The sequence below is a fragment of the Mustela erminea genome, chromosome 15 (assembly GCF_009829155.1).
Source record: "Mustela erminea isolate mMusErm1 chromosome 15, mMusErm1.Pri, whole genome shotgun sequence".
In the NCBI taxonomy this organism is placed as follows: Eukaryota; Metazoa; Chordata; class Mammalia; order Carnivora; family Mustelidae; genus Mustela; species Mustela erminea.
In genome coordinates this window covers 74,427,543-74,451,367 of record NC_045628.1, presented here as the reverse complement: position 1 = coordinate 74,451,367, position 23,825 = coordinate 74,427,543, and the positions used below count along the sequence as shown (strand labels likewise).

Here is a 23,825-nt window from a genome sequence, read left to right as displayed (position 1 = left end):
GGCTCTTCCTGTAATTAAAATTAAGCAGTTTTCTTCATTGTTGCTACTGAGTATTTCTTGCACATCTCTATTTAGTATTTATTTCATTTTGCCTTTGTATAAAACTATTTGTTTACAAATGTTTCTACTTTTCTTTAGGGATAAGGATTATGCATTATTCACCTTTGTATTCAGCCAGCATTTATTTTTTTTTTATTATTATTTTTTTAAAAGATTTTATTTATCAGAGGGAGAGAGGGGGAGAGAGCGAGCACAGGCAGACAGAATGGCAGGCAGAGGCAGAGGGAGAAGCAGGCTCCCTGCTGAGCAAGGAGCCCGATGTGGGACTCGATCCCAGGATGCTGGGATCATGACCTGAGCCAAAGGCAGCTGCTTAACCAACTGAGCCACCCAGGCGTCCCTCAGCCAGCATTTAGTACAGTGCTTTGCATATTCAATAAAAGCTTGGTGACAATATTTTTCTCAGTAATATGAGCATATAAATTACATATACATCTTCCCCCAAAAACCCTGAACAAATATAAAAACACAGGGAAATATACTGTTGAAAACATTCCATCTTAAGAGTAGGTTTTGTCAGCCATATATGAATTGGGAACCATGAAGACTGTTTATTGATCAACAAATTTGTACTATGTATTAGGTAATGTATATGTAACAGGGAACAACACAGATGTAGTCCTTGCCCTCAGAGAGCTCACAACTTATTAAAACAGACAACACACACACACACACACACACAATGAAGAAAACAAACAGAAGGTGGTAATTAAGGAATTAAGAGTAGGGATGACAGATAGAGAGCTGCTCAGATAGGGTGGACAGCTTGACATGAGAAACTGAGGCTGACACTTGAAGTGTGAGTCAATTACGCAAGGAAAAAGGGAACAGCCCCAGAATTAAGGTCATAAAGTAAGGGAAGTGGTTATATGCTACAAGGCCAGCTTCAGGGGAATACAGTTTTGACAGTATATTCTCCATTCTTCTATTTATCCTTTTGCAGTTGTTTCTATCATTTCTCCTTTTCTGACTGCTCAGATTTTCTGGCTAAATTTAAAAATGGCATGAACTCTAGGGAATGTCGGACTGTTTCTAAATAATCCCAATTTCCTCCCAGTCCTTATGACTGATAAATTGATCTCCAAATGACACTGTGTTCCAATTAGGAAAGAAGAGTGTTTCTCCAGATCAGCTTTAATTTTTTGATTTGGAGTCTTCCTGATTGCTAATCAACATGTTGTGTAATTACTTCAATAATTGCTTATAGATGTTCTTTTGTCTTCAGAAAAACACCCTGCTGCTTTCTGAACTCTAGGCTGCTCTAGAGCCTAGGCAGAGAAGATGGACTGAAAGCAGTATTTAACCACTGGGTGTTCTCAGATCTACTGCTATGGCTACAGCGAAATTATGAGAGAATGTGCTATACTGGAAAAAGCCCTGCATTAGAAATTAGAAGACATTGGTTCTAGTCCCAGATCTGCCACTTTGTTACGCAAATTCGGGTCAATTGTTTACTTTTAGGTTTAGTTTTCTTAGTGGTAAAGTCGGAATACATAAAAGTTGCATCTCATATAAAGTAACTGTGTGTGCCTGGCAAGGAAGTTTAACAGAAAAATATCAATTTACACAGAAGTCAATGCATATATGCCCAGAAGCAAGAATGAGCTGAAAACCTAAGTACGTTGTTACGTCAATTAGTCTCCATTCCTATAAGCCTCGTGTTGAAAATCATGCTCTCCTGCAGGATTTTAGTGTTTAAACATTACATACTTATTTATATAAACTTACATATACACTTATTTGTTCATTTAGGACAAGATCTCTACACATAATCCACTTGCTTCATCTATGGCTCAAAGAAAGAAACAGCCCTTAAGATGAGTGATTTATTTTGTATGCTAACTTTAGAATCAAATAGGGTATTGAGTCCACTATACCGCTATACTATTCTGGCATAGACAGCACATAAGTCAAAGTTGATGGAAACCTGGGAATATAGTATTGAGACCCTGAGCCATCAATTTTTTGTTATTGTTAACTAAATAACATAAAAATATAAATGACATGGCTTTATCAATTATGTCACTAACCCAATAGAGCTATGCCACTGTTTACAGAAAAGACATTCACATACATGGAAAACGAGGAATGTACCAAGTTATTCATTGTATAATGCTTTTTTAATAAAGACCAGAAAAAAATCTAAATGTCCAAAAGGAGAGGACTAATGAAGTGATAGATCATATGATGGAATATTATGCTGCCATAAAAATGAATAAAGAACCACCTTATATGACACAGAACTTCCAAGATAAATGAAAAAAAAAAAAAAGGTACATAAACAGCATAGTACCAACTATGTGAAAAAAGGCAAAAAATAAAATATGTGTAGTATTTGCTTATATACATGTGAAAGTTTTTTTGAGAAATATACAAGGAAACTGTTAGCATTGGTTGCTTCCTAGGCAAGCTGGCTAAGGGGCAGGAAAAGAAGTAAAACTTTTCACTGCATATTCTTTTTTACCTTTTGAATTTTGAAGCATATGAATGTATTACCTAATCCAAAAGGAAAACATAAAATTTAGATGGGCAATAAAAAGGCTTGAGATTAAATAGGATCATGTTCTTAATAGAAAACACTTCAAAAAGTAGGCATAGTTCTGAGGATAAATATTTGCAGGTAGAATACTGGAACTGTGACTATCTATTCCAAACTTCTCACTTTATAGATCTATAAGCCAAGGCCTTGAAAATTATGTGACTCATGTAAGATCACACAGCAAAAGAGGACTAGAAATCAGACATTCCAATATCTACTCTATGCATACAATTTTCTCATTTTGTGGGAGGAAAACACAAACAAATTTAGGCACATAATGGGTTGTCGTGTTCAGTCTAAAGCTTTAGAGTCTAAAGCACGAAGTAACCTCATATCCTGAGGCCACTAATTTCTTGTGTGGCCTTGATGTGGCCACACTTACAAATATGTGACTGCACATATTACAATATGATAAATGTATTTTTTCTAACCTATTTCAACTGAATTCACTGAGGGCAAGAACTAAAGTGTCTTATTTTAATTTTCTAAATATGCAAATGCCTAGCACAAGTGTACTGCCAAAAATATTTATATAGGTTCACATTCCTTAACCAAAACCCAGAGTCTGGATGTGTTTTAAAAATAGTAATTTCTTGTGATGTGTGGGTGGCTCATTTGGTTAATCCTCTGCCTTCAGCTCAGGTCCTGATCCCAGAACCCTGGGGTGGAGTCCCTGCATCAGGCTCCTTGCTCACTGGAGAGCCTGCTTTTCCCCCTGTCTGCCACTCCCCCAGCTTGTAAGCTTTTGTGCTCTAACAAATAAATAAGTCTTAAGAAAAAAGAAAAGTAATAATTTCTTGAAATTTAAAAATGTTACAAGGTACACAAACCATTATGTAACACCTCCCATACCAGTGGCCAACGGCAGTACCCCATAATCAAACATAATATTTCTTCAGCAAAATATATGGGATAAAAATTATATACAATTTCTCATTTGCTCAGGTCATATTTTGTTATCAAATAAATGCATTTTATCTCCAAGCTTAAAAAGTTTTTGGTTTGCAAAGCCTCCTGAATGTTGGAATTAAACAAGAGATTATACAGACTGTACTCTCAAAGGTGCTGTTAAAAATACGGGTAGTCACTTTAGCTCTCATCTTTTTGATGAGATCAGAACAACCAATCACAGCAGGCAGCTTTTACATCCCAGGTTTGGGCTGAAGACTTGGCTTGTGATTACAGAATCCAGCCCAGCAGACAGGACAAAACCTGACACTGTAAGAAGAAAGAAGGGAAAGAAAGGAGAGAGGAAAGAAAGAAAGGGAGGAAAGGGAGGTAAGGATGGTAAGGAAGGAAAGAAGACGGGCAGACAGAAAATCCTAATTGTACATTATATTCCTATTGTAGCTGTTCTAATAAAAGCTCCCTTTGATTAGATTGTTAGTTTTTAATTCAAAACAGGTAAATAAAACTTCTGTCCCACACTGCTGACAAGACTGCTTTAATTCTCCTGTGAGGTAATTGCCCTATTTCTGGGACCAGTGTAAATAAAAAAAAAAAGGCATTCCAAATATATTGCTAAAGAAAAAACATAAATGCATTGAATTTTTTCAACTTGGGACTGTTACTTTAATATAAACGAAAGGAAACTTTCTAGTCAACCTCTTCTAATCGACTCTCCTATATAATCATCATTCTTTTTATCTTATAAAGTCTTGCAGAACTTTTTCTACTTTTTACAAGGAAGAATAGCGGGGAGTCAAAACACAGTATATACTAAAATCCTCTTTCCTTTCCACAACCCAAGTCCCACATCCATTTTGTTTGTTACTATTAAGATATTTCTTCCTGGCAAAAAAAATCAAATTTGCGCTAAAAGACTGTAAATCAACTTTACAAACAACGTTTCATTGATACAGTTCAGTTTGGCGATACTGATTTTTCAATCTTAAAATTTTAACTGAATCAATTATTTTGTTCCATTTATGCAGTTAACAATGCAGCAAACATTTATTACAAAAAAAAAAAATCTAGTGTATTCCATCCTAAAAAATGGAAATAGCAATGATGAACAAGAAAAACTCTGAGTTTGGCTATTATTTCAAGGTGGAAATACTAGGTTCTCGCATTTTCATAATTCATTTAAAAAGAAAAAACTTAACTAGTTAGATCTTACAACAAATAAACCAGTATATTAATAATCGAGTACAACAAAAAACGGCAAACAAACATTAACCAGCCTGGTTTTCAGTCTGGAGAAGAACAAAATAAACTCCCTATTGGAATTTCTCGGCCATACGTATCCTTTAAGTAAAACTAAAATCTTTTACTGAGGAATTTTTTTGGTATATGGGGACTTGTTTCCTCTATACCGCCCTATCAAAATCACCAGCACTATTCCAGAATATAGTTATAGACTTTGAGACGACTAAAAATACCCCACAGCCCAAATGCCAACGGTGGTTACTCTGCAAAAAGAAATGGTCCGAAACATACATATTATTACTCTAGGACATAGAACCAATCGACCAAAAGGACTTCGAGACTATGCTGCCCGCAAGATTCAGAATGCAACTCAGAAATAGCGCACGCGGTCACGGTGTCCCTTAAACCACAAGACCTCCTAAGCAAGCAGAGCCTTAAACTTATCAACTAAATGAGAACTCCCCCTTTTCTCTGAAGTTAAAGCAAGGCAGGGCAGCTGAAACGAGCGCAGCAGGGACAGATCGGCTGCTGACTGCTTAGAACGGCTCGTGGATAGCAAAGTCCCTGCGCTTTGGCTACTCCCCTTACCGTGAGAAGATCTGGGAGGGAGGGAAGGAAGGAGGAGAAACACCCCCCGAATCCCGGGCAGAAAAAGCCCCTGGCCTCGAAGATGGGGTTTAGGGAGACAGGGAGGGGGCAGCTCCGCGTGTGGTGACCCTTTGTGAACACACACTCTGTGACTGCTCGGCTCTCACCGAGGCTTTAAAAGAGCGGACTACGGGGCCTTGCGCGACCCACAATCGTCGTGGAAGCCGCAGCGCTGCAGAGACGCTTCGTCCGACAGGCTCCATTGCATCCTCCGCCTGTGCAGGCCACTGAGCCCTTCCCTCACCCACCCGCCCAGGTCACTCTCCGCCGCGTCGACTTCCGACCCGGGATCCCGCGGGCCAGGGCGCAGCGCTGCGCAAGCCAGTCTCTTCCCTCAGCCTAATCCCTCCGCTGCCGGACGCGCACTAGTTTTAATCACGCCCCACCCCCTGCCCGTCGGCGTCACCTCCGCCACTCGAGCGCTTTCCAGCAGCTTCCAGAAACGTCGCCTCCCCAAACCCAGCCACTCACAGATGCCGGGCTCGGCAGCCACCGGCCCCGCCCCTAGCCGTCGCCGCTGCTGAAACTGCGGCTGCGACTCCGGGCGGACAGCCACGCCTCTGCAGAGGCCGTCCGGAAGTGCTCTGGTTCTCGCCTTCCCCACCACGTTGACGTACTTTCAGGCTCCGCGCGGAGCAGGAAGGGGAACTCTTTTGCTGCGGACCCAAACCGGAAGCTGCTTTTCCAGCGGAGAGGCCGGTGGGGGAGGAGCAGGTCGAGGGGAACGTGGGTTGAACGTTGCGCGGTGGTGTGTGGACCCAATCTGGAACAGGAGTTCGGACCGACCCGGTGCGAGCAAAGGGGAGTTGCACGCGGCAGGTAAGGGGGAAGAGAGTGTCGTTTTCTCTGGCTCCTGAAATCGGGAAGGCGGACTGCGCTGGGGGAAAAGACACTGCTGTTGGGATAGTCGGTGCGCAGAAAGGTGGACTGTGCTGGGAGAGGAAAGGGGGCTGGGACTGGGCTCGGGTGGGAGGCTTGGTGATTGAGGCGTGGAGATAGGGTTACTGATCGTTTTGGTTCAGAGAGGTAAATACTGAAGAGAAACCAGAGTCGTTTGTTTTTCGCTCTTCTAAAGAGGTCGGAGGTGGAGAGGGTTAACGGAATCCTGCAGCACCTCGGGTTTTCAACCTGAGATGTCTTGGTCCTGTGCGTCTGTGATTCTGGAGGGCTGGGTTTGGAACCAGGCAGAGCTGGGCACCCAAAGCCGCCCCATTCCTCGGCTTTAAGTTCGCTCTGGTCGTACCTTTGATAATTCATGTGCTGAGCCCCCTTGGTCTTGGAGGGCAAACTCAAAATGGGTTTAAGGCTCTTCTCGGAGCTGCTGGTTCTGTGGGTTTCCCCACCGTGCATGCGGGACTGTGAAACAAGCCTAACTGCGTATTTTTCGTCATTCCCAGGGCAACCTTTACACATTCATTGTGCTGTAACTGCGTTCGTGTGGGGCTAAGTAAATCACATTCGGGGTCCGGGAGTATCAGTGACTCCCAGAAGTACTGAAAAGAGGGCGTCAGAAGAAAGGTGCTGAGGGTGAAGTGGAGTAGAGGAGGGTACGATTGGAAAGCCAGGTTGGTCTCAAGTATAGTGAGCTTTAGGTCATACACTACTTTCAGGTCCGTACTGAGGTGTTTGGACTTTCCTGTAATCCGGTTAGAGTAAACAGGTGATTTTAAGGCTGACCTGTCTCAGCTTAAAGTTCATTTTGTACAAACGTCACTTCGGCAGTGTTACAGAATTGAGATGGGATGGAGAGGTGGGGATTTGAGGCTTCCAAAGAACTGTCCACAGAATTTGGTGACTTTTACTGCATGAAGAAGTGGGAAGTGAAAATTTCGAGGACCACTCAAATTTTCTTGGGTGTGTGTTTGGAAAGATGAAGATGAAGACACCAAAATATAGGTCAGATACAATAAAAAGGAGCAGGTTATGTGGGTAGGGAGAACAATGAAGATGAGCGTTGAAGGCAAATTGTAAGAATCACCCCAGGGTTTGTATAGAAAACAAAGTTAATTGTTTTTTGAAAGACCTGGATAGCTCACCTCTGGTATTTTTTTTTTAATGAATTTTCTTTTGTGGGGTTTTGCATATTTGAATTTCCATCACCAACCTATTTGCTTTTCCCATTGAAATGTTGGCTGCTGGGATCAGGATTAGGGGCAGATTTGAAGGTTTATGTTTTACTTACATAATATAAATAGAAAAAAAAAAAAAACAGGCCAAGAAAGTTTTTTAGATCCCCCCCCCCCCCCCCCCCCCCCCCCCCGCGCGCGGATGGAAATTGTCATCAAAAACATCTTACTCAGGTTATATAGGGCACCAGTTTTTCTTTTGAGAATCCTGCAGAGTAATACAAGATGTGCGCGTATTGTGTACATAGAGTGAAGTATAAAATAGCACTGAATGAGTAGTAGTTAAAATTTAATGTCTGTTCAGGTTGCTAAAGCATTTTACGTGTATTGTTGTATTTAATTCTTAGTACAAAGCAGTGTTAAAAATTTCTGAACCCACATGTGCAGTTGTAAAGCCCATGGCTTTAGCTATTCTGAGAACCATAAGCAGTTTGACTCTTTCCTGTGTAGTTCTCTTTTGTAAGTATATTATAAATAGAGCCAGCCCAAAATAAGAAATTCGGTGTTGTCTTTGAGGAGCTGAAGAAGGAAAACTTATCATCAGGCTTATTTTTGTCAAAAAAAAAAGGCAAAAAGCAGTGGTTCTCAGTGAGGCTGTTTTGCTTCCCCTGGTCACTTGGCAATGTCTGGAAACTTTTGGTTCTCACGGCTGGGTTGTGCCCTTGGCACTCACTCACTGTCTAGTAGGTAGAAGTCAGCGATGCTGCTAAACATCCTACAGTGTGCAAGACAATCCTCAAAACGAATTGTCCGGTCAAAAATGTCTGTAGTGCTGTAGTTCAGAAATCCTGCCTTAGCAATATTTCTTCAGGACTTTGAGATTCACTTACACTTTTCTTAGAAGCATTTTTATTTTTGAAATTATTTCATGGGTTAAAAGATGTGTAAAGTTTATACATCTAGAATGGAATAGCATAACTGGTTTTTAAAGTGAACCTGTAAGCCACAGTTTCCCAGGAGGTGGTTGTCCTAGAGATTCATAGATTTGGGAAAGACTTTTGCTTGAATTTATTTTACAGCATCCCTACTAAGTGGTGATTTACTCTGCTTTAAGGTCTTTTGTATCTGGTTTCCCTGTATTTTAAATCCATATCTAAACTACTCTTAATAATTCATTTTTCCTTGTACTGAGCTCCAGAGTTATAATTTTGACTTTACTGAATATGATTCTGTTCTATGGACTTAAACTCAAAACAAGCTTGTTACATGTGTAATTTGTACTATGATAGTGTTTATATTTTTGTGTGATATAGAGTATTATAAAATAGCAGCATATTGTTGGGAATTTTAAAAAAATAGCATAATTCTCTTGATGGCCTTGGTGGTCAAGCAGTAAAAAATGTATTGGGTTCTTTTGTCACTGTCAAGCGATGGCATAATAGATCTGGCGTCTGTAAAATGTATTCTTAGAATGATGCTGACATGCTTGTTTCAGATTATGCATAGACCCTAAAAACCTAGGTTTTTAAACTCTGGTCAATAAAATTTGTTATTTAAATAATAGCTTATTTCTATTACAAGTTTTAATTAATTTGCTTATGAATGAGTCAAACTTGGTCCTGTTGCCAATTTGCCCTCTTCCAACAAATTTACTAGGATTATAAGTAAATATAGGTAATTTGTTTTTGCTTCAAGCTTAAAATTTTAGAATATGTTTATTTTGGGACATACAGTTTCAAAACATACTTAATATATATGCATCTTATAGCATAGCTCTTTTGCGAAGTAAATAGGACTTTTATTTAATTGTCTATTGACTTTTTTTTTTCCAGGGTTCATTGAAAAATCCTTAGTGATATTGACATGTTTCAAGTGACATAAATTAGCCAATGACTCGGAATGATGGATTCCCCGAAGATTGGAAATGGTTTGCCAGTGATTGGACCAGGGACTGATATAGGGATATCTTCATTCCACATGGTGGGGTATTTGGGAAAGTTAGTGAACTTATTTTTTGCCTCAGTGCAAAGTTGGTTTTTTTCCTCCTTTTTTGAGACTGAAATTTGGTTTTAATTTTACCAATTAACTTTTAAAAAACTATATCTTCCACGGAAATCTTACAGCAATGGCGAAAGATTATTTTAATGTATTTACCTCTCTGTGTTTTATTGATACGTGAAAGTAGAAATAAAACATAGACCTTGTGGTTTATTCTCTGAAAATATGAAACATATATTTTCCCTGGCAGCTGACATTACTTTTTTCCTTGCAAATAAAACTGATGCTACTTTTTAAACGTAAAAGTTAATATTTAAAACTGTAATATATTCTTTTTGGAATAATAGTTGTATTTAAAGCATATATGCATTTCTTTTATTTGCCATGTTTAAAATATCTAGCCAGGACACTTGCAGGTGAAAATTGTATTTTTTTTCTGGGTTACTTTTCCATATAACTTTTTGTAATTTGATACAATCTAGGAATGTCTATATTTTAATTTACTTTATTTCTTTTTTAGAATTATGATTCAGCTAAAGTCCCGTCAGATGGGTATTGCCCTGCTTGTAGAGAGAAGGGAAAGTTAAAAGCCTTAAAGACTTACCGAATTAGTTTCCAAGAATCTATCTTTTTGTGTGAGGATCTGCAGGTAAAGTATTCATCTTAGATAGTATTAAGGTTTTAGCTTTTTTGCTTTTTTCTTCAGTGTTTAAATTTGTACTCACTGTATTTTTTAGTCTGTACATTTTCAATACATAGATAACCAGAGTGTCTAGATCTGTCTAGTATACAGTTTTAAGTATTTTGTTATTTTCCCTGAATTACTGCATGAAGATACTTGTTTTTATTAGACTTGTGAGAAGAGAAAATACATTTCAAGATGGATTTTTTTTAACCTTGTTGGGGTCCTTGTTAGTTGTTGGTATTTAGTGGTTATCCTTTCATCACTTTGATTTATAAACTTTGGAACTTACTGGAAAAGTTATTAATCTCCAAATATTATATACTTAAGAATGTAAATATCCAGTGTATCCAGTGCTACAAATTATAAAAAAAATTTTGAGAGTGAGAGAGAGTATGCATGTGCAAGAGAGAGCACAAGTTGGGGGGGGGGAGTGGACTCCCTGCTGATCAGGGAGTCCCTACTCGGTGCTCAGATCCCAGGAACCCAGCATTATGACCTAACCTGAAGTCACTTAACTGATGGAGCCACCCAGGCATCCACAGTGGCACAACTTTTATATAGGAGCTCATTAAACTTCATAGTACTCCCCATTTTATTTTATTTGACAGTTTATGAAACTTTTATATGTATGTTTAGTTCTCAAAACTTTGCGAAGTAGATATTTCCATTATGAATAAGAAATCAGAGTTGAGGATCGTAAGATCTTCCTAAATTTTGCAGAACTGTAATTGGAATATAGTCTTGTAATTTCAGGTATGTTTCATTCCAAGTAAACTCGCAGTTCATCAGAATCATGTGGAGTACTTTTAAAAAATTTTTGGGTATCACCCCCAGATGCCAGTTCAGTAGACTTAACCCAGAATTATATAGTCTTGTAACTCTTAGGGATGAGTCTGATGATTGGCCCGGTTTGCAAAATACTAAACTAAATGAACACTGATAGTGATAAATACTTATCCTGAGTGTAACTTGAAGAAAATCCCAGGCTTCCTGCAAATAGAAATAAGTTTCTTTTTGAATTTGTTCAATAATTTTTTTTTTTTTTGAGTGTCACCATGTTGGCAATGTTCCAAAGGCTAGGATGTATAAAGCAAAAAATACCTTATCCCCAAGAAGGTGGTTATGGGAACACCTGGGTGGCTCAGTTAGTTAAGTATGTGCCTTAGGCTTAGGCATGGTCCTGAGATGGAGTTCCAGGTCCACCTTTCTGCTCAGCAGGGAGCCTGCTTCTCCCTTTCCCTCTGCCTGCCCCTCCCTCCTGCTTGTATGTGTGCTTTCTCTCTCTCTGCCAAATAAATAAATAAAATCTTTTTTTTTTTTAAAGATGGGTATGTTCTAGAGGGAGGAAAAATCAGTAAGTAAGTTACATTTTTTTGTGTATGAGGTAATGAAAAATAAAGCCCAGGGACTGGAGTGTTAGGAAGTGGGTAGTTAGCAATTTTAAATGGAGTGGTGAAGGGGATCTCTTCATTGAGAAAGTGGCATTTGAACAGAAACCTGAAAGGGATGAAAAACAAGCCATTTGAATTTCAGATAGACAAGCATTCCAGGCAGGGAGAGTAGCAGGTACAAGGCCCTGAGCCAGTAAAGGTTGCCTGTGTGTGTTTGTTCTACTGCAAGGAAACTAGCAGAGCTGGATCTGAGTTAAGTAAAGCAGAGTAATAGAAGATGGGTTAGAAAAATAATGGGGGAGGGGTCTGGACCAAGTAGAGTTTAAGAGGCTATTGTAAAGTCATTGGCTTTTACTGTGGCTGAAATGAAGAGCCATAACAGGGAGAGTCATAATCTGATTTAAATGTTAAAAGGTTCACTGTGGCTTCTCTCTTGAAAGTATTTATGATGGGCAGGACCTGAAGTAGGCTGACTAGTTGAAAGACACTTAGAATATTCCTTGGGGAGCAAATAGTGGCTAAGGTGATAAGATGTGGTTGAATTATCTATGTAATTTGGAAGTAGAGCCAAAGAGGATTTACTGAAAGATTGGGATGCAAAGTAGGAGAGCAGGGAATCAAGAATGATTTCCAGATTTTTGGCTTGCATAATTGGAAGAGTGGAGTTGCCTGTTACTAAGATGAGAAAGACTTTGGGAAGAGGAAGATTTGGGGGGAAGATAGGCCAGGACCAGTCAAGCTCGAGACAGCCGTCTGGTACTTGAGGGTATATGGAATAAGTGGTTGGATCTATGTGTCTGGTATTAGGTAGAGAGTGAGGTTAGAGAGAGGTAATTTGGGAGTCATCAGCATGTAGATAATTGAACCATGAAAGGGGATAAGTTTATCTAAAAGTATTGGTGGCAATCCAAGGACTAAGCCTGTTACACTCCTTCATTAAGAGATTGGGGAGATGAAGTGGAACCAGGAAAGGAGTAAGAGAAGAATTGGACAGTGAGGTAGGAATAAACCCAGAAAGGGAAGAGTATTTTGTTCTGTAAGTCAAATTATTTACTTTCAGCTCAAGGAGAATGACGACTCAATTCACCCCTGGGAAGAGTGTTGTGAGTGTCGTTGAGAACCTTGATGAGAATATTTTGGCTAAGGTGTTAGTGATAAAGGAAAGCTTGGTTGGAGTGAGTTACAGAAAATTAGAGAGGAAGAACTGACAAATACAGATGTGAGGTGGTACCTGGAGGAGGAAATTTTTACTTTGGAAAAAATAACAGCATGTTTGTATGCTGATTATATCCAGTGGAGAGGGAGAAAGTGTCACAGAATTGTTGAAGAGTTACCCTTGAAGCAGGCAGTGGGCTCTCTCCAACAGCGAGAGGGCTTGATGGTTAGGATGTTTAACAGCTTATCCTAACAGCGGACTGTATAGGGTGTTTACTCATTAGGTCAGAACAAAGTTGTAGAATGGTAACCATAGGAAAGAGAAATCTTTCTAGAAAAAAAAAAAAAGCCATTATATTTTCCCCTCTTCCAAGCAATGTATAGTATTTCAGTAGAGTTCTTTCACCATGGACTGCCATAATAAAGAAGTCTCTGTCCATAGGACATTAGCTTTTAGCAATTAAAGTTAGAGGTAAGGTGCCTCCTTAGCGCAGTAGGCAGCGCGCCAGTCTCATAATCTAAAGTTAGAGGTATTATTTGCATTTTTAGTTTTGGAAGCATTTTTTTTAAAGTGATGAGGAAAAAAATAAATAACCAAGAATTTTAAGTATATACTTGCAGATTAAAAAAAAGTACTGTAATTTTTTATCTAATTTTTAGGAAGTGTTCTATTCAGTAAGAGCCCCATGTATTTTATGAATTAGATTGGTTTACACCAGGAGTCAGCAAACTCTGACACTCACAGCCTGAGAACAATAGTTTACGTTTTTATTTGATTATTTATTTTTAAAGATTTTATTTATTTGACAGAGACAGCAAGAGAGGGAGCACAAGCTGGGGGAAGTGGGAGAGGAAGAAGCAGGCCTCCTGCTGAGCAGAGAGCCTGATGTGTGGCTGGATTTCAGCACCCTGGGATTATGACCTGAGCTGAAGACAGAAGCTTGATGACTGAGCCAGGCACCCTGTTAGTTAAAATTTTAAATTACTAGGCAAAAATGAAAAGAATGCTATTTTGTAATATATTAAAATTACATGAATTTCAAATTTCAGTGTCCAAAAAAAGTGTTATTGGAATGTAGCCATACACAATCATTTTTGCATTGTGAATGACTGCTTTTGTATTATAGTGGCCGACTTAAGTAGTTAGGACAGAGACCTGGACTAGCCCACTTATCTGGCCTTTTACAGGTAAAGTTTGCTGATCCCTGGTCTTTAAGACCTTTGAATCAGTTTGTTAATTTGTTAATATTTTTATTATAAAATTTTAAGTCTACTGAACATTCTGCTTTCATTTGCCAAATTGCAAAGAATCACATGGGAAAACCCTCTTAATCAGAAGTTTCTTGATTTGAAAAAAGCACTAAGATTCAAACTCTGCTTCCAAATTAATAAATTGAAATTCAAGTTTTTTCAAACTGTAGGGAGTTTTATCTCTCTCTCCTTCTTTTTTTTTTTCTTGAGTATTCCATTGACTTTTATTGGAACATTTACTTAGGTTTTTTTTTTTTTTTAAGCATGAAATTTATAAGGCTCTTAAGTCTTTAGTTAAGTCGTCAGAGAAAACATTCATTTTCCTCGTTTTCTTCATTTATAAAATGAATGTCAACTATTTATTTTTTGTAAGTATTTTTATAGTTTGTTTTTGGCATACCTTATAGATAATTTTCCAAATACAAGGTAATGTGCAGTGTTTTCCTTTTTCTGCTTTTTTAGGAAAACAGGAATGTATTTAAGCTGCTCAGAAAAATCAGTGAAAGAGGGAGCATTAAATTTTTTCAGCCTAAGATTTTAAATGCTCTTGCATGGTTGGGCTAGATGGAAAAATTAATACTCTATGTAGTATCATTTATGATTTTCCTTTTTTTAAAGATAAGCTAAACTTCTAGTAACAGAAATGGCATGTTCATTATGAATATATACTAGAAACTAAAGTGGAGGAATAAAGAGATAAAAATCTGAAAGCACTGAGTTATAAGAGGGATAAAATGGGACAAGGTCAAATTGTACTTTAAACTGGCCCTATGACTGGAGCACAAATTATAGATAGAAAGGTTAGTTCAGACATTTGCAAATAATGTAGGAGAAAACCATCTAGACCACTAAATTTTGCAGCTTCAGAGCCCATTATTGTTTATTGATTTTAATTAAGTAGGGGTGCTGGTAGGATATGCGCATCATGATCTTGACTCTGAGATCAGTAAAGCTTTTTTATGTTTCTGTTTTTTGAAAAGTTTCTAATTGTAAAAAAAAAAAAGGGGGGGGCATGACATTTACCATATTAATCATTTGTAAGTGTACAGTTCGGTGTGTTAGGTGTATTCACATTATTATGCAACAGACCTCTTGGACTTTTCATCGTGAAAAACTCCCAATTTTGTACCCACTGAATAACAGCTGTTTTCCCCCTTCGCCCATGCTTTGGAACCACCATTCTACTTTCAGTCTCTATGAATTTGACTACTCTAGATACCTCATATAAGTAGAGTCATACCATATTTCCTTTTTGTGACTAACCTACTTTATTTAGTATAATGTCCTCAATATTTATACGTGTTGTAGCCAGTGAACAGATTTCCTACTTTTTAAAGCTGAATAATATTTCATTGTATGTATATACCATATTTTCTTTATCCATTCGTCCATTCATGGATATTCAGGTTGCTTTCACCTCTAGGATGTTGTGAATTATGTTGCAGTGGATACGGGTGTGCAAATATCTCTTTGAGGTCATGCTTTCATATTTTTGGAGTATATACCTGTCTATGACTATGAATACAAAATTATTGCTGTTTTAAAGTGTCCTCTATTTTCTGACATTGGTAGGATTTAGGAAATAATCTCAGGGTATAAAGTTGAGGGTCAAGTTGTTAATTGGTGAGTGCATTCCTAGTTGGTAACAGTGAGAAGAATCCAGAACTTACCTATTAAACTAAAGAATATAATAAGTACAATATTACGAGCATAGTGTTCATTTGTAAGAAGAAGCTGTACTTGTAAAGAGGACTTAGTGCATTTCAGTATCTGTTGCTTACAACTTAGTGACTAAAAAAGCTTAATGGCTTGACTTAGTATTCCTCATGATTCTGTGGGTTGATTCTGTGGGTTGTGCAGGTAGTTCTTATACATTACCTGCTGTCTGCCAGGAAGCCTAAAATGTCCGCATAGCTGGCAGTTGGTGCTAGCTACAAACTGGGAACTCTGCTCAGGCAGTCGGCCAGGATCTCAGTTCTTTTCCATGAGGGTCTCTCCGTGAGGCTGATTGGGCTCCTCACAGTATAATGGATGGGACCTTCAAGGAGTGTTCCAGAAGGAAGGCTCCAAAAGACTAGCCTAATGCTCCTGTGCTTATCAGGATTCCACATGCATTGTGCTTGTGAGCATCCCATCATAGCTGGTCCCGTGGCTAAGCCAAGAGTGGTGCAGCACAGGACTGACACTACCAGGACATGAGTAGCAGGAGGGGTAGTACTTTAGTTCATAAGAGGCCATCAAAGTAGCAGTTACCATGTTTGTGTAGAAGTAGGCATTTATTTTAAATGAGGACACATAGTATATTAGATTTGTTTTTTAAAATATTTTCCTATGTTTCAGACTTGGGGAAAATTGATTATTTTGGTCATTTGTGTACACTTGTGATATTTGGCTGAAGTTGTTTTAATACATAATAAGATTTGATGAAGTTGTTAAAATTCAGCCAGTTTGACTCTTAGATCCAGTAAGGATGTAAAATTGGTAACACTTACGTGCTCTCAGGTTAATACTCTCAGTTTTAAAATTAAACACAGAAATTACTAATGCATATTTTTTTTTATTTGAAAATGCTTCACCCCGAAAATAAAAATACTTTTCTGGTTTTTAATGTTTTACATACCTGTCCCAAAACGAATAACACTTATAATAGAATGTTTCTTTAAATTGTTGAAATTTGTTAACTCACTCAACATTAGGTTTTTATTAAAACAGAAGAATGTATGTTTTCCTTGTCAGCTACCTCTAGTGTGGATCTGATTAAACCCTCGTTTGTTCAAATTAACTGGGGAAAATTATACTTTGGGGGGCCAAAATTTTGATTTAATAGTGGTTTATTTCTAGTTCCTTATATTTAGATTGGTACAGTTGTACTGATGCTAAAATTTTTTATGTATTTTTCATGACATAGAAATTGTAATATAAAGCTTGAGCTTTATTTGAATATTTTGTAGTTTTTATCATTTTCTTTTTTCTTCCTAGTGCATCTATCCTTTGGGCTCTAAATCACTTAGTAACTTAATTTCTCCTGATTTGGAAGATTGTCATACTACAAATAAGCCTCAAAAAAGGAAGTTCTTGGAAACCAACTGTCAAAATTCACCTCCTTTAGCAAATACCAAAAAGACTAAAAATCATGTCGTTGGTGAACAAGTTTTGAACAGCAAACATGATGGAGAAGCATACGATGAAACTCCGTCTCACTTACCTGATTTACCACACAGTGGTCTGCCGAACCCAGTTAGGACAGCTGATTCCTTGGAACAGAATGAGATTTTGGAGGCTGGTATTGACATGGCTGCTGAAGAATATCCTGCTACAGTTGATGTTTCTGAAACTGGAGGGATTTCTCCTCAGAATGAAGGATGCGCAGCTGAACTGGAAATGGCATTGGAGAGCAAATGTACATCACTTTGCCAGTCTTTATGTGTCCAGTGGAAAAATGCTAATGCTCTCTGTTGGTTAGATTGTATTCTGTCAGCATTGGTGCACTTGGAAGGGTTAAAAAATACTGTGACTGGCCTGTGCTCTAATGCGAACTCTGTGTTCTGGCAGTTGTTTATGAAGTATGATCAAGCCAATAAACTTCTGCACACCAATCAGTTGGGTGGAATTAAAGGTTGGTAATAATTTATTTCTCTTACTTATAAAGAAGTTAATGTTTAGGCATGCTGGGGTGGCTCAGTCGGTTAAGTGTCTGCTGGCTCAGTTCTTGATCCGTGGGTCCTGGAATTGAGGCCCGCATCATGCTCCTTGCTCAGCAGTGAGTCTGCTTCTCCCTTTGCCTGCCACTCCCCGTGCCTGTGTGTGCGTGCTCTCTCTGACAAGTAAGTAAAATCTTAAAAAAAGTTAAATGGAACAGTTTTGTCTCATAACATGTGGAAAATATACAGACACAAATCACTCATTATACTACAACTTCCCAAAAATCTTGATTCACAATGAGGGATATATATAATTTTTTTCTTAGAAAATGGGATACCTATGAATCCACCTCCCAACCCAAAATAATTAAAATATTTCCAATAACTTAATCTGCTTATGTGTTCCTCCCCATCCCATCTCCCATCTCTCCTGCCAAAGGTAATTATTAACCTGAAATGTGTTTTATCATTTCTTCTTTTTTGAAATTATTTGTTTTGCATATGTATTACTAAACAATATAATCCTACTTTAGTTTGTTTTGAACTTAGTAAAAAGGATATTGTACAGAATGTCTTCTGGGACCTTTTCTTCTTTCCTTTTTTTTTTTTTTTAAAGATTTATTTATTTATTAGAGAGACTGTAAGCAGGGGGAATAGCAGAGGGAAAGGGAGAAGCAAACTCCCTGAGCCTGACGTAGGGCTTAAGGACCCCGTGATCATGAACCTGAGCTGAAGGTCGTTGCTTAACTGACTGAGCCACCCAGGTGCCCCGTTCTATTTTCTTTTTATAAAGATTGATCTATGAAGCTGCTTGTATTGATGGTTCATTATTTTTCATTGCTAAAGATGTCCATTTTGTAAATGTATCAGTATTTTTATTTACCTATCATTGAGTTGGTTTTTGCCATTATAAATACTGTAGTGTGACTATTCCTGGGCTCAAATTAAGAGTTTCTCTTGGGTATACCATAGAAATGGAATCAAATCATAGATTCTGGGGCATCTGGGTGGCTCAGTCAGTTAAGCGTTGAACTTGATTTTGGCGCAGGTTGTCGTCTCACGTTCATAGAATGAAGCTTTGTGTCAGGGTCCACATTCAGCACAGAGTCTGCTTGAGATTTTTCTCTCCCACCCTCCCCCCCACTTACGTGCGTGTGCGCTCGCTCGCCCTCTCTCAGATAAATATATCATAAATCATAGGCTCTAAGTTCAGATTTACAAGGTACCATCACTACTCCAATTAACAATATGTGAGAGATCTTCCTGATATATTCTCCCTTGGTTATTTTCACACTTGGACAATTTTGCTTTTTGAATGGTGTAAAATGGTTTATGGTCTTGATTTGCCTTTCCCAAATTTTACTTTATTTTATTTTACTTTATTTTGTTTTTATATTAATTCAGTTAACACAGTGTTAACAATAGGTTCAGGTGTATACAGTATAGTGATTCAGCAGTTCATACAGCACCTGCTACTCCTCACAAGTGTACTCCCTAGTCTCCTCACCTATTTAACCTGTCCCCCACCCACCTCTCTGCCTTTCTCAAATTTTAAAGAGGTTGGACAGCTCTTCAAACATGAATTGATCATGTTTTCTCTTTTGTGAAATGTCTTTTGGTGTCTTACCTTATTTGAGTTTCTTTATCTTTGTTGCTATCTTTATGTCACGTGTGTTGCTGAATTGTATCTTGTGTATTTACTTTTTTAAAGATAACTTTTGATGTACAGAAATTGCTAATCTTTCCTTTTGTAGCTAGTAATACTTCTGACATTTAAAAGTAATCTTTCCTTTTCCAAGATCAGAATTCATATTTTCACTGAAAACTCAAAGAGATTTGTTGCTGATACGAATTTTAATTCAGCTCAAGTTAATTTTTGTGTGTGATAATCATCCCCCTTTTCCCCCATTACCTAGCCAGTTTTTCCTAGCTCCTAACTCCACATTTTCTTCAACTGATCTGTCAGGCCACCTTTGTTACATAGTCTTCCATATATGTGTGCAGCTGTTCTTTAACTCTGAGTTTTGTTTTTTTGGTCACTTTATCTGTCTCTGTGTCAGCACCACACTATTTTAATTACCAGGGTTATTGCTGTCTGGTAGTATAAGAATCCTCACCTTTATTCCACTTGTCTTTGGTCATGCTGTGTTTTATATAATTCTTACACATTTTTCCCCATTGTTGACCATTCAGGCTGCTTATTATTTTTACATTTATGAATAAACACCATGACAGATAGTCCATATATCCTTTGAATCCATCCATTGCCAATTATATCTTAGAAGGGATATTAAAATTTGAATATAATGAGTCTTTGTAAGTGGCTTTCCTGAAGAGTTAGATCATCATTTTCATATGTAGAAGAAAACATCCCAGAGCACTCAGATCATCTTTTGAGTATAAACATTTTAAAAGTTATAATTTTGTTAGATAAGAAATACTGTTTTAACTTGAATTTCTTTGAGATTGAATTTTTTGCAAATTTTAAATTCTTTTTTTTTTTAAGCATTTTTTTTTTGCCTTTTCTTCACTGTATTCTTGTACTCTGTAATTATAGGAACCCAATACTGAGTTAGGTGACAGTTCAGTTGATGATTACAGAAGAATATATTTCATGTTCAAATTTTGACTTGAATGTTGCATTAATTTTAATTATATTTTTTATAAAGCATAGCCATTTTATTTTATTTTTTAATAGAACCATAATTGAAATTGAAATGTTTCAGCAGTTCATATGTTACTCAGTAAGTGTACTCTTAATTCTCTTTATTTCACCCATATTACATATTCTATCATACTAATTTTTAAATAATTATATTTTTTATAATGTGGTTGTAATTGCATTTAGTAAGTTGACTTTTAATTTTAAGTTTTTTTTTTTTTTTTTTTTCTTGGCGTGGTTAAAGAAAAATTCTGGTTATTGCTTCATATTACAGGAGAATCCAGATATTTTCATAGTAAAACATATCAGCAGTATGATCAGGCTATATGAATTATTTGTAAGAGATTTTGGTGAAATCTTTTGTAGTTTAAGAATAACTAGAGTCATGGGGCGCCTGGGTGGCTCAGTGGGTTAAGCCGTTGCCTTTGGCTCAGGTCATGGTCTCGAGGTCCTGGTATGGAGCCCGGCAGTGGGCTCTGCTCAGCAGGGAGACTGCTTCCTCCTCTCTCTCTGCCTGTCTCTCTGCCTATTTGTGATCTCTATCAAACAAATAAGTAAAATCTTTAAAAAAAAAAAAAAAAAAGAATTACTAGAGTCAGATACATATGGGGGCTGGTTTTCTGACATCATAATTCTATTTTGAGGACTTTAATCCTAAAGAAATGAAGAAAAACATGGATGGGTATGTGTCCAAAAGATACTTGTCATGATAGTATTTATAAGAGTGAAAAAAGAAACAACTTAATTATCCAGCACTAGGAGAATTGTTAGTAAAACTCTGATTCAGGTGGAGTGTAATAACTAGCCTGCCAAGTTTTTAATGAAGCAAATTCATGTGAAGTAATAGAAGTAATAGAAATAAATGAGTAGATGTTGTCTCTAGTAAATCACATGTAAAGACATAGCTTCAGCTGTTTCAGAGAATGTCTGAAAGCATTGCTCTCTTGCTAGGCCTGTGATTATTTGGATGAGAAAGGCTTTTACTGAGCTTTAGTCAAGCACAGTGATACTGGCTCCTGCAGTTGGGACTGATGATACTGGGCTGAGGGACTATTAGGGCAATGTATGGTATAGCACAGAGAGAGGAGTAAGAATTAAGGAAATTTTGTGGTTTTCATTTTGTCTCTGCTAAATTTTTTGACTGATTAACTTTCATTCTTGGTAATGTCTTAATTTTCTGTGGAAAAGATTGATAAGAAATTGATAATCTATTTCATTTTTAGATGGAGATTGTAAAAAACTTACTTCAGAAATACTTGCAAAGATAGAGTCCTGTCTGAATGAAGTCAGAGATGAAATTTTCATTAGGCTTCAGCCTCAGCTTAGATGCACATTAGGTAAGTAATTTGTATAATTTAACTGTATTACTCATCTGCCATAAAGAAATACATACATCATAAGAAAATACAGTACTGTTTTATTAGTTTGGGTGATTAGATTCTTGGGAGAGAGAATCTGTGTAGTTTCATTTAGGAGCTTACCAATGGTTAAATCATTGGTGGACAGGGTTGTCGTTTCTATATAAACAGACAGTCTCATTTATATCCTTGAAAGTGGATGCATTTCTTGGAAGCAGGTGGATACGTGGGTGGACACCATGGGTTGTGTTTCCAGTGCTTTCCCCCTGTAGACTAATCAGTGTTGTCAACCTTGACTGGGCATTACAAAGCACCTAGGGAGTTGAAAAGTGCATGGGGTCCATTAAATAAGAATCTCAGGGATGGAGTTAGGTATTAGCAATTTTTAGAAGCCCTTGTGTGATTCTTAAGGATGGACAGGGTTGAGAATCTCTGATCAAGGCCAACCATAGTAATTAGACTTCCCTTGCTGGTGATTGGTTTAGGTATAGGCATACGGCACAATATTCATAGGTAAAAAACAAGGAGAAATATACTGATGACCTTTTGGGAAAGCTTGCTTACTTTTAAAAAGGGCAGAAGAATGAAACCTGTTTTTTCTCTGTGATTTGGCTTTTGGCCTCAGCAGAGTAGAGCTAGGGCACTAGAGTCCTGAGGCTTTTGAAATTTTTTCAGTGTTGCAAAAAGAGTCACTGATGTTTTTTTTTTTTTTTTTTAAATGAGTAGTGTGTTTCTGTTTTATTTCTCTTTACTGTTGTATTGACTCTTCTGTTGTTTTGTTTTTTTTTTTTTTTAAGATTTTATTTATTTATTTATTTATTTGACACAGAGAGCGCGATCACAAGTAGGCAGAGAGGCAGGCAGAGGGAGTGGGGGAAGCAGGCTTCCAGCGGAGTAGAGACCCCGATGTGGGGCTCAATCCCAGGACCCTGAGATCATGACCTGAGCTGAAGGCAGAGGCTTAACCCACTTAGCCACCCAGGTGCCCCTTGACGCTACTGTTAATACCGTGTCATAGTAGGGGCGCCTGGGTGACTCAGTGGGTTGAGCCTCTACCTTTGGCTCAGGTCATGTTCTCAGGGTCCTGGGATAGAGCCCTGCATGGGGCTTTCTGCTCAGCAGGGGGCCTGCTCCCCACCCCCCCACCCCGTCTGCCTCTCTGCCTACTTGTGATCTCTGTCTGTCAAATAAATAAATAAAATCTTAAAAAAAAAAAAAAAACGTGTCGTAGTAAAGAATATATAATACCTCTATTAAATATATTACCCATATTGAATTACATAAAATATCAGTGCCTTCTAATTTTTCTCTTAGAAGATTTATTTCATCAGACTCAGATGTGTATCTGGAAGCAGCGTCTTTTTTGTGTGGTAGTATCTTTGTCCCACCATGCTGTTCCCTGCTTTTATTTGTTTTCCATGAACTCCTACATACATGTTTATTCTGTTCTTAAAATAATAAACGAATTTTCCATATGCCAGATCTTTGGTATTATCTCCTTTAGGTCTAAAGGACTGTTCTCATTTATTATCATCAGGTAGGATCTCAGATGGGATGAATATTCTTTTTTTTCCTTTTTAACAAAGTGTAATTTCTGTAATAGTAAAACCCTTTTTAAGTGTATGCAGTATATAACCATAACTGCAGTCAAGATAGAGAACAGTTCTGTCACCCTGAAAGTTTTCTTCAGGCTCCTTCAGCCCCTATTCTTAATCCAGACCTCTGATCTGTTGGGTGGATACTCATTTCAGAGGAGCCTTTTCTGTAAGATAACCAGGGTATAGATTGAGGGGCTCCCATGGTGCATTTTGCAGGTGTCCTTTCCCTCCTAGAATGGCCTGAGATATTTTATTCAAGGTCCCTGCTCCAGTTTCCATTTGAATTAAAGAGTGGTTTCTCCCCAGTCTGAATCAGTACTCCTCTTAGCCCTGATAATTATTTTGAAACAAGGTTGTATCTTGTTCCACTGCTGTCTTAGGCCATGTTTTCTATGTAACAGACAAGGAATTTTTAAATTACTTTTTTGTGCAGTCATAGCAGTTGGGCAAGCATACAGCTCTTCTAATACAATGGAATTCCTCTCTCATTTGTATTTATACTACTCATTCAACAGTAATAGGTGCTGTGTTGGAGCTTAATATCTTACTAGTGAAATCTGATCTTTGCTTTGGAAAGCATTTTAAAATCCTACAACATACATGTCTTTATTCTGAATGTTAATGT

The 23,825-nt window shown here is 37.7% G+C and overlaps 1 protein-coding gene across 1 annotated transcript in view; it reads left to right on the top strand.

Moving 5' to 3' along the window:
* The first annotated feature begins 5,825 nt into the window (after window positions 1-5,825).
* Window positions 5,826-23,825, top strand: part of USPL1 (ubiquitin specific peptidase like 1) — a 34,152-nt gene continuing 16,152 nt past the window's right edge. Inside the window, 5 exon segments of the mRNA XM_032315427.1 lie at window positions 5,826-6,214; window positions 9,294-9,441; window positions 9,980-10,108; window positions 16,921-17,557; window positions 21,468-21,581. Of these exon segments, the coding sequence (XP_032171318.1) occupies window positions 9,361-9,441; window positions 9,980-10,108; window positions 16,921-17,557; window positions 21,468-21,581 (961 nt within the window). The 5' untranslated portion in view covers window positions 5,826-6,214; window positions 9,294-9,360.